Source organism: Asterias rubens, chromosome 2, assembly GCF_902459465.1.
Source record: "Asterias rubens chromosome 2, eAstRub1.3, whole genome shotgun sequence".
In the NCBI taxonomy this organism is placed as follows: Eukaryota; Metazoa; Echinodermata; class Asteroidea; order Forcipulatida; family Asteriidae; genus Asterias; species Asterias rubens.
The window spans coordinates 22,138,757-22,150,945 of record NC_047063.1 but is presented as its reverse complement, the minus strand read 5'-3'; the positions used below and the strand labels follow the sequence as shown (position 1 = coordinate 22,150,945).

Genomic DNA, 12,189 nt, shown 5'->3' with positions numbered 1-12,189 from the left:
TACGAATTCAAATCCTAACATTTTTTACATCTGATTGGCTTGTACAATGATATCCCCTATTGTGACTTTACTGGACCGACTTAAGAACGAGGCCCTCAAATTCGGGTACGGGTTTATTATTATACTGTCATGCAATTAAGAAGCGAGAAAGATAGAAAACAAGAGTAATAGAGCCTCACTATATACCAATTAATATTCTTTATCCCCGATGCAAAATTAACATCTCTTAGTATGGCCTTACTTTTGTTTGTTTGCCCAAGTTTTGTTTTTTGTTGTTTTTTAATCACATGTTTGTCTTCGCAGAAAATGGAATCAAAGATGCCTTGTTTTTGTCCAACCCTGTACCAGTGACTATACCCAGGTCCCTTTAATTTGTATGTTGGTGTAAACAACAATATCACCCCTTTATTTGGAAAGCAACCAGGAAAAAGGATGTCAATGATATTATAAACGAGACCCCTTGGAATTCGTGCAAATAAAAAAAGTAGTTCCAGCAGCCGCTAACAGGTGGTTGCATGGATGCTACTTTCACCTTCCTCTATCATCACATTGTCCATTTCCTCAAGTGGTACGACTGCTATCTCATCTAACATGAACACACTTCCTCGTCATTGATGCACTTCATTTCCTTATAAGGCAGAATCCTGCGAGATTCCCAAGAATCCCAATAGCATACGCGGAAGTTGTTCGGGCAAGAATTACTCAGAACTCCCACCGTCTTACACATTTGCATTTCCTTTCCAATTTGATTTTTTTTTAGCTCCATGATTCGATAAGGGGTGTGGGGAATAGGGGTGATCTGCCAACGTTGTTGAAGAAAATGCAGAATTGCCCGACAATTAATTTTACTCTTTCTACAAGATAAAGCGACAATCACAATAAGCAAACAATTCACGGAAAAAATGCCACATCGCTTGAAAAAGGCCACATCGCAGAGGGAAATCGATCCGGAGATTGGTTTATATGATTTATCCCTTTTACCTTGGTTAGAACTTGGACATTCCCTAACTTACCAACAGCGCATTTTGTTTAAACGTTTTTGTCTGCCCACGTTTAAAATAAAGTCTTTGTGTCTTTATTGTTCATGTATTTAAATTGCCGTGCATACAAAATATGGCCCATCAATAATTAATATTTTACACAAAAACACATGGTCTCATAAGTAAAAACCATTATTGATGGATCGACACTACACTTTGTCAACCCCCAAAAACCGAACTTGTTCCCCCTTTTCTTTGATGTGAAACCACAGCGCTATTTTTAAAGGCAGTGGACACTATTGGTTATTACTCAAAATAGTTATTAGCATAAAACCTTACTTGGTAACGAGTAATGGGGAGAGGTTGATAAGATAAAACATTGTGAGAAACGGCTCCCTCTGAAGCAAAGTAGTTTTTCGAGAAAGAGAATTAGATTCTGAATTAGATTTTGAGACCTCAGATTTAGTATTTGAGGTCTCGAAATCAAGCATCTGCAGCACACAACTTCGTGTGACAAAGGTGTTTTTTTCTTTTATTAATATCTCGCAACTTCGACCACCAATTTTGAGCTCAAATTTTCACAGGTTTATTATTTTATGCATATGTTGATGAGATACACTAAGTAAGAAAACTGGTCTTTGACAATTACCGAAGTGTCTTTAACTTTACTCCTTTGTTATTATCTATGTAATTTTCATAAGTGCTCAGTCGAGAACCCCCTTACAAAAAAACAAAAAACTAACGTCACAAGCCTAAACAGCGCCCTCACTGTCACTGAGGTCGATGAAGACCGCTCATTGGCTGAGAGTTCAGCACGTCACACATCGTGTACGTTTCCATCATCAGTGGTCCATTTAAATAGCATTATTTGTATTACTACTTAGGGCCTAAAAAAAGACCACAACACAACATTCCTCGTGGTATAATGATTGCCAGTGCGTCATGTTCACATTCCATGTGAACCAACAACAGTAGTTAAACATGGGATAAAGTGCAGTGATGCGACACTGCTCCATGCGCTATTTAGGGGCGGGGTGATGGGGGTGCAAGCTATAATGGCGCACTAAAGACCTAGTCTGGTCCCCTGAACAAAGATTCCTTGACGTCTCTTGTTGAAAAGAGTCGGAGATTTTTGGGTCTGGGAACCAGACTAACTAAAGACCGTGTCCGAACTGATGGCTTATGATTAATATGGCGCATAGCCCATGGAGCAATAAGCCATGCACAGCCATAGCCGTTACTGAATTCACTTAATTCGGATACCGAGGTGGACACTGTCTGGGAGAGATAACCTTTCTTGTGTTGTTTGTTCTAATCAGAATCACAAATCTTTCAAAAGAGACTCACCGGTAATCACCGCAACCTTCCTGAGTTATTGTGTTGTTAGTTTTCTTTTCTAATTTTCACTTTATTTTCATGTAGGCTCTAACATGAGCCGTTGAAAATGCAGTAGGTCTATGTTGACTTATTCGCTTGTAATTTTTGTTTAGTTATTAACAATAAATTATAGCACTTTTTTTTAAATTGAGGTTAGGGTTTAAAATTATTCATAAACATTTGCGAAAACGATCCAGAGAAAGTCGTCTCGAAAATGGTGTAACCTTAATTTAAAACCGGGGTCGTCGTACAATGATTGAGCGCCAGCCATGGGATCGCATTGCGCCAGTTCTTTCGGCACCGTGCCAAAACTCGACACTCACGCGCTGGTTGGGGATGAAGAAAATAAACGGCACGTGAAAATGTTCATTACATCATCAGCCGGAGTGAAGGTAAAGCCAAAGATATTATAGTATCTTTGGTAAAGTTTGCCAAGATACCTTGCCAAATGCCAACGGTAATTTACCAATTTTGCTGTATTTTTCCACGGACCTTCACACACTGTCATTTTCTCTAAAACCGAACAATAGGTTGCCCTGCCCGTTGCTAGATTCCACGACTAACGAAGCCTATTATGGCCATTATGTACAGGAAACACGGACCTTAGTGACGTACACAATAACGGGAAAGCCCCGAGCGCTCCGAGGGACTTCATCGGGTGCACTCGTTAACGGATCACGGCCTCTGATTCGCAGAAGTTATACCTTTTTTAACGCATGCCTTATTGGTTCCCGAACCGGATATGGATTTTCGCAGATATAGAACGACCTCCCGTACAGCCTTCCGTCGTCGTGACGAGTTTTGGTTGGAAAAACCACGATTCAGGGAAACGGAATAGTTGGGTCTGTTGTGTTTTACCCCCATGTCCTGATTACCTAACGGTGTGGTCGTTCACAATATCAACATCTTCGCAAGTGTTTATTGTACATCGTTTAAAGGCCTTGGCACTATTTCTTCAAATTGGTCACACCACACTATTCTTCAAACCCTATGTGCACAAAATACTTTACAATGATATTTAAACAGAAATAATAAGTAATTTCCTGCGAAGAAGACTCAGATTATCTGACTTTCTAACGTTGCAAAAAAAGGTCATGAAGCTATGTTTTGTTCGATATGTTTACATATTTGTTACGAAAACAATCTGAGACAATAAAATTAACGCGAGAGAGAATATAGTAATTAATGTAAGAGATAATAATAATTTTCATCCGAAATGCCACTTACGGCAGGCAACCCCCCTCCCATACTTGTAAGTTGTAACGCTTGTTGATAAACAAAGTTGATAAATAAATTGAACGCCACAACATTTTTCTTATTGCGGCCCCTGCCTGTGGGTTGCCCACATTGGCACACTACCACAGAACATGGGAGCTATTGTTTTACCAAATGAATTTAACTTCAAAGTTCACGTCAATTGCTATAATAAACCATAGTCTGAGATAAACTACAGGCACACACTGGTTTGGAAACCCATTACCATAACATAAATGCTTGTCGGCGACTGAGCTTTGAAATGTTAATTAACGGCTTGTTGCGTAGTGACGACATTCATCGCACTGGCTGGCGGCCAAAGTGTGTCACGCGGACTGTGTTGAAACGTAAACAAACCCAATGTGTACATCGGTTGCCGTAGATCGATGCCAAGAGACGGCAGGTAAACTCGGCCCCGTGAAGTGCCAGTATACGAACCGTAACATAGGCCGTATACCCCAAAAAATGTAAACAAACTTTCATCCTGCAAAGTTCTCTACGTGCGTCAGAGGTTCAAAAATCGCCGGAACTGCTTTTCAACTCCTTAAAACCAATTAGAGCTGCAGTGTCATTAATGAGAATGCTTAGTGATGGTGTTAGTGTAACCGATCATGGATTTGTTTACATTTTTGTTACGAAAAAAATCTGAGACAATAAAATTAACGCGAGAGAATTATAGTGCATAATGTATGAGATAATAATATACGAACGTTAGGGAGGGTGTTTTTCATGTAATAACATAACTAGAAACATTAACTTGATAAGAATGGATGTATCTATTTCCCTTCCCGTCCTTGATAACAGCACTGTGGAGCTGATGTGATATTATAAAACACTTTACAAACCCTTTCTGAGATTGTGTATTATGTTGTAGATGATAATGCAATTTCTTCATCCAACAACAACTTGAATAATACGAGAACGAAGTCTTTCTCTAAATGAGAAAGCACACAGTTTTATGCAACAGTGTTTTTCCCCCTTATTTTTTATGCAACTTCGATGACCGATATTAAGCCATAAAGCTCACAGGGTGGTATGAGACAGTTGGGACGCACCGAGTGAGGATACTGGTCTTTGACAATAGTACCAAAAGGATACCCTGCTTTATAAAATAAAAAAAGTCAATAATCGATTGATAGGGTTGGGACGACCAACGGCTATCTGGTATCTTAAGAACGGTAACAAATTCAAAAGTAAAGCTTGCATTGTTGTGTTTACAAAAAAATGACCGGCGGGGTCATCATTTTTTGTTTATAAAAAATATTGTAGGCGTAGTCCATGATTTTGCAGCATTATTAAAAACGCAGCCCATCATCATCTGTCAACAACATGGCTATAAACCATGGAGCAATAAATCCAGTTTATTGCTACCTTGGTAACCATAGAAGAATTGCACTTTGTCTTTTTACTTTCGTGTTTGTTTATTTTCAAACATCGATCTTTCCCAACGGTTTTTGAACTGTTTTTGAATTCTAGGTCTAGAGTGATTCCGGCGTCTGAAACAGTGAGATTTTGAGGCGGGCGAGGCAATGTTTACCGTATTCATTTATATTTCAGGCAAATACTATCAGTTGTAAATCAATGTGTTTTTAAAGGGCTACACCCAATAACTTGTTCCATGGTGCATCCATTTTCAATGTGTGGGAAAACATGACTGGCAGTATTCCGTTTTCGCGGGCGTTGCCTGTTTATTCGGTTGGCGGTTGTTTAGTTTACAAGAGGTCATGGCGCGGGCACACAATGGGGTAACATTCCTCGTTACCATCGTGCCAGTTACCCAGGTGGGACCGTGCACTAAATACCCATTGGGGTGTGGGACTTTGCGTACTGTGATCAACATGGATCAACACACAAATCAGCATATTGTTGTCCCAGTGTTATCCCGTAGACCTATTGTGGCGTTGATAAGGGAAGAGGCATCCAGGGTAGGCCAAGATTATGTAAGTCAATGGAGAGATAGTCAGCTGATGCTTATACGCGGGGTCTTCCGATTGACAAGTAGTCAGTGGTTGGAGGAGGAATTGTCACAAGGAATAAAGTCCTTACTCTGCGCATAGAGTATGCGGTCTCACTTCCTTGGTACATGATGGTCTCATCTTATCTCGTGATATTAATATGATGACCATGATGGGGATGATAATTAGTGACCGATGACCACTAGACTGCCGCGTGCAGCCTAGTCTGGATTAGGTGACCATTAGGCGTCATAAGCATAATTTGGTAATTAGTACAAACATGTATTTATACACACTTTACGTACATTCTGTATAGAACTTTACATACGGTTACTGTGGCACTCAAGCGGTCTTCTCTAGCCTACCAATGACGTCAATCCACACCGAACTTATGAGAAAAGAGTACCTTGTTATTATTCCCATGCAAATTTTGTGAAAATAAACACATTCAATTTAATTGTGGAAAGTTGACGAAGCGATGACCCGGATGGTTGCATATTGGTTATGGGTGTGGGGTGTTTATGTATTCAGGGAGGCTTTTGTCAATATCACACGGTCAAAATATTGCTTAGTGATGGCTTTGAAAATGCACGCTACCAGAAAATGATGATCAATAATGAATTGGCTATTATTTTGATGGTCAACAATGATGATTTTCAATCTGTAATTTTTTTCATTGTCTGTCTTGAAATGAGGAAAAAGTGCTCATACAACCATCACTAAATTATAATGCGTAGGCCTATGGCGGCCACATGATCATAAACACGTTTTCGATATTATTTTCCTAATTTGTTACATATTTTCATTTAGATAGGCTAGATGCATAGAGCTATATTATTATATAGCTCTGTGGCTAGATGGCATGGATGCAAGCAATGGATACTCTTTGAAAAAAACATCTTGCTTGAAAATCACGTAGGGGGATAGAGGAGTTATTTTCCTTTTTTTTTGTAGACCTAAAAAGAGGCCTTTACGGTCGATTACAAACTTAGCTCACATCAGGGGGCAGACAAACTGAGAAAATAGTGTTAAAAAGTGAAAAACTTATGACGCCCTTACTTTGAATTTGATTTGTGTAATGACCTACGCATGTGGAAAAAAAAACTTGGCTCAGGCGCATTTTTGCACAAAATATTTTGCACGCGTGTCTTTTGTATTGTTCGTTTCATCATTTTAGAACTTTTTTCTGACGCTCGTAAACATGCTGCAAAATGTCATTTGAGTAATTTGTTTATTTGTAAATTCATTTCATGAGTGATTCAGACTGACTCCCCCCAATCCGTCCTGGTTGCAAAAATAATTTCCATGTGCAAATGAATCACTCTTGGCCAAACGTCCTGCGATGTAAAAAACAACCTGCATTTGTTCGCATAAAGTACCGTGCGCAAGACCCGCGTAAATTCCACTATTTTGATTGGTCATTGCGAAATGACGAAGCAGAATGTTTTATTTACATCCTTGTACGTACATTATACACGTACACACACACACACACGTTGTGCATATGGCGCGCCCAGCCGGATCACTCACTTCATTCTACTAGTACTAAACCTACTGATGGGAAAGATTCTTCCACCAGAATAAAATACCTCAGAATCAAATCTAAATCCAATATCTAGGTAAATATAAAAGCATAAAATGAACCAAACCACAAAAATGCATAATAAATGTGAAGATATCTCAGCATTGTTTACTTTTGTTTATGAAAAAAAGAGAGAAAACTACAAGGTTGACCTTTAGAAATTTGGTTACGCGGAGTGATATTCGGTTGCTAGCGAAGCACGTCACCAACAGGCACTCAATGTATGAAAACACAGAAATGCAACGTCAAATAAAAGCCGGTATTTTGGCTCGTAACCGCCAGATGAACCTTAGCTGTTGGACGGTTAGCACCAACGTGTGTGTTTAGTACTGTACTGTATATCTACTATTTAGGTGGTTCTTGTGTGAAGGATTAACCAACAAACGATGAATTTCTCGCGGAAATTAACTAGTCAATTCGCTGAGATCTGTTCTATGAACGTGAAAAACATGGGCCGAAACAGCTGTGATCGAAATGGTAAGAATCATTTCTGTTCGTTTGTATTTTTAATTTTGTTCGATTGTAAATATAGTGTGTTCACACAGTTCACATTTTACCCCGACAATATATTTCATGTTGCCGTCCTATCTCTGTATTTATTGTACCATAATTTTCTAATTTTTCTACAGGCAAGGAAAAGGAGTCATTCGAAAAGACATATGCAATAGGTACACTACTTGGAAGCGGAGGTTTTGGGACCGTGTACTCGGGCACTCGAATCAGAGACAGTTTGCCGGTACGTACAGCTGTTGTATTTGTTGTCTGCTTTCTATTTTAAATTTTACCGGCGTTGCATTGTTTTTTTCAGAAACACTCAAAAACTGTGCATCAAATCTAAATGTGTTTTTATGTTATATTTTACAGGTTGCAATCAAGCTGGTGACGAAAGAAAAAGTGAACGATTGGAGCATGGTGAGTACTTGTACTAGTAGCAAAAATCCAACACATTTTATTTGGTCGAAAACAAAGACGTGCATGGAAAAGCATACCGGCATTTTTTGTACACAGTCAATGCAGCCTACACAGCTTGGCTCGGTGCCAAGTCTTCGCATGATCGCAAAATGAACTGCCGGCTAGCCGGCCAGCTGTCATACACACAGTCGGCGGAGTGAAGAAAATAGCTAATTAAAAAAAAAGTATTAAACTCAATCGGAATTCTTGAAACAAAACTTGTTATTTACGGTGGAGTTGTTTGTTCAGTGCGATGTTACATCACAAAGGGGTAGTGGGCTAACGTTACCGGCACATGGGCCTCGTTGTTAAAATTGGGGAACAATAGAAAAACACAGAAACACACGTGGCTTGGGTTGTGTGTGGTGGGGTCGCCTCGTGGTCGGTGTTTGGCCATGGAGTTTTTTGCTTTGCTTTTGGTGACTCGGATTCGAACTGAACTTAGAAAAATATTCTTTGTTCTGAAACTTTCCAACATTTTATTTATTCTTTAATAATAATATTGAATTTATTAAGTCTTATAATTTTTTAAAATTTTCTTTCACTATTTTCAGATTAACGGTCAGAAAGTTCCATTAGAAGTCCATCTCCTGAAGAAAGTCGGCCATATACGCGGATGTATCAAGATGTTGGATATCTACGATAGGGCGGACAATTTTATCATCGTCATGGAACGTCCTGAACCTGCAAAGGACTTATTTGATTTCATCACCGAGAGCGGGCCACTGGAAGAGGAACTTTGTCGAAAGTTTTTCTACCAAATTGTAGAGACGACGCGACGGTGCCATGACGCTGGTGTTCTACACAGAGACCTTAAAGACGAGAACATTCTTGTCGATCTCAAGTCTGGTGATCTTAGACTCATCGATTTTGGATCAGGAGCACTTCTCAAAGATACCGTCTACAAAGATTTTGATGGTAAGCATCAGTCAACAATAATCCCCACTTCATCCAAAGTTCATGTGACTTGATGCTTTACAGACAAAAAACTTAATCTTTGCCCCAAAACTTGTTTTCTGAGTATTTTTTTCCCACTGGCTCTGTAAAAAATGACCCAACCTCATTTGAAATGCACTTTCCTTTACAATCCATATGGCTTGCTTGCCACCCACACACTAGGCCACAGGTAATGATTAAATGCATACGATTTGAATCATTGAACCTGATATCAGCCCACATAGTGGGATTTTATCTTGCATATTTCACTCAGTTAAATATTTCAACTTTACATTTTTTGTTTGGAATTCCATTCCTCTCAAGTATTTTCCTGGAATTTTTTATTGACAAGTAATTTCTTTGCTGGCATGTTATTTATGATCCTCTTTATTTATTTGCTATTTGCAGGTACCCGTGTGTACAGCCCACCAGAATGGATTCGATCCCATCGTTACCATGGCCGTCCCGCCACTGTCTGGTCTTTGGGCATCCTCCTCTATGACATGGCCTGTGGAGATATACCATTTGAGCAGGACGACGAAATCTGCCGTGCGGAACTTGTCTTTAAAGACGGACTTTCACAATCTCTGAAACATCTCATCTGTTCCATGCTGCGGGTGAAACCAATGCACAGACTAACCCTAGATGAGATTCTTGAGCATCCGTGGATGAAGAAAGGACAATGTGATAACAGCAAGCCGTTGATGATGTGCACTCAATCTGCTGGTAGCGAGGAGAGCATAAACCGATCACCACTGAGCAGTGCAAGCTCGAGTGAAGAGGACCTTATTAGTGACTCAAACAACTTCCTCGGAAAGAACATGAACGAATCGTCCTCCAAAGATTTAAAGTGTCGGCATGACAACCAATGCAAAGACAATGACGAGACTTCATCATGCTGCTCTGTTTTCCTCGAGGTTGAATGTTGACAAAGGCTGAAACTTCACTGGAACAAACTTGCACACCACTCCCATGTCGTTTTTAATGACTTTTAAAAAGCGTTTGAAATCATGGGATGACTCAATGTTTTCAGTGTGGTTTTACTGCTTTTAAGATTACACAAAGTGCAATACTTATTTAATTAAGTGAACTCCACAACTCCTGTTGTATTATTCAGCCTTAATTACTCACCAACAGTGCATTGAGGTATCACATAGGCCCCTAGTACATCAAAAACACCATATCGTGCCTTCCAACTCGAAAAATACAAAATGAACCACGATCCAATGTGGCATGTGTCCAAAATGTCTCCTTTTTTAAAACCTTGTTCGGAATTTCTTGATCTTCCAGAAGAGATTTATCCAACAGGGAATGCCTCAATGTACTGCAAAATGTGTTGGTTCTTAAGTTGTAGGACAAATGTGTTGTGAAAATTTTTAACGTACTCAATGCAAGCTGGCAGCGGAACACATTCACGGTAGTGGATACATTCTAATATGCGTTTCTTTGGATGCCAAAATAGCAGTTTTTTTTGGCAAACCCAAAATATTGTTTGGTGCAAATATCCACTGGCTAGTTGACTTGATTCTGTTGTGAGAAAAAAGAAGTCAGATTGTGCTCATGCCATCAAAATGCTGTCCAGCCATTTATTATGGTGCTGCCATTTCACTAATAGGGTATTAAATATAAAGGTTGTCTTGAATAACCAGTGTGTTAATGTGAATTTGGTCTTAAACAATAATGTTAATTTATTTATTAATATAAATTAGACCTGAGGTCTTGGTGACTAGTTCTGCACGTTCTCCTGTGATGTTGTGATGTACATGTATTTCCTATATATTTATTCTAGTGTTTCTAATTCCAAATTCATTGGTTGGTTTGATATTTTTTCAACTCATGATAGTTTTCAATCCAAAATTACAAGCTTTACTCTGATGTTTATGCAGTTAATTATCGGTTTTTAAATCTGAATTATTGAGAGTTTTCAAAAAGATGAATTTGTGTTTTGTTTCAATCTGAAACGGTTTAAAGCAGTAAAATACACATCGTTTCAGTATTGATTGAACAAGATTTCCTTCACCTTGGTTACAAAAGAAATGTTTTAGAAAGCGACTTCAACTCAAATGTGAATTCGTTTTCCTCCCAACTTGAATTTGGAATTAAGTTTTATTTATTTATGTGTCACTAAAAGCTTTTTTTTTCCTTCTCTCTTTATGTTTTTAAACTATTGGGAGTGTCTAATTGCTAACTTATTACAGGTTAATACCTCATTGTATGTTTTATTTGTAAATGACAGAGTGTATATTTTTATATTAATATTAATGCAATAAATTCATGTTGCCATTGTGGCGTAAGATAAATTCAATTTGTTTCTTGAGTAAATTATTTCAGACATTTGCCAAGTAGACTTGGCAGGATAACTTCTACTCTCTCCAGTGGATGAACGTGTGATTCCTTCAGCATTGTGTGTGGGTGGGAAGGGGGGAGTTCAGCAACTAGGCGTGACTCATTATCATTCAGTCGAAGAAATATTTGTGATGAAGTCTGAGTCAATGGTATACCATACCATGGATGTTTCATGAACCCTCGCTGGTTGGCCAAAATTATTTTCACCCTAAACACAAACCTTACAGTTGCATGGCAAAGGAAAGTAAAAGCAGTTTCCTTAATATATCCGAGACTTGTTATTTCGCTTTAGATTTCGAGAAAGGCTCTGTTATGGTGAATTATTATGCCCAGGCCACTAACCTGTTTTGTTTTGGTTTGGGAGCAAGTTTGCAACAGCTAAATGAAATTCTATTTTCTCTGACATTATTCAACATATGATTTTGCACCCAATCAAATGAGGAATTTTTAGTTTGTTTTAAATGAGTCATGATTTAGAAAGACTTTAATTGTTAAACATTCCAGCTTGGAGAGACAGGAAAATATTTTCATCATTCTATACTATTTAGGTCAGCAAAATAGAGCTTCAAACCATGGAGTTACCTTAAAGCGCCATGGTCCCACACACTATTGGGTTCATAGCTGGTTACTGCATGCCCACCAACGACGCTAAGAAAGAAACCTTATTTTCTAAACCCTTACACAAGGAAGTTTGTTCATGAATTCCTTCTTATTGACTCACCAAGTGGTCTGTGTCCAGGTCCATAGATGCATAAATAAGAAGTGCCCAGACCCAGTCTTTGTTCCCTGTACCGGGACTGTGCCCACA

At 38.8% G+C, this 12,189-nt stretch overlaps 1 protein-coding gene across 1 annotated transcript; it reads left to right on the top strand.

Moving 5' to 3' along the window:
- The first annotated feature begins 7,415 nt into the window (after positions 1-7,415).
- On the top strand, positions 7,416-11,335 carry LOC117307046 (serine/threonine-protein kinase pim-1-like). Its single transcript, XM_033791684.1, has 5 exons — positions 7,416-7,625; positions 7,778-7,884; positions 8,013-8,060; positions 8,654-9,017; positions 9,444-11,335. Exons 1-5 carry the CDS (start codon positions 7,535-7,537, stop codon positions 9,962-9,964), a joined length of 1,131 nt encoding a protein of 376 aa, XP_033647575.1. The 5' UTR covers positions 7,416-7,534; the 3' UTR covers positions 9,965-11,335.
- The last annotated feature ends 854 nt before the right edge of the window (positions 11,336-12,189 follow it).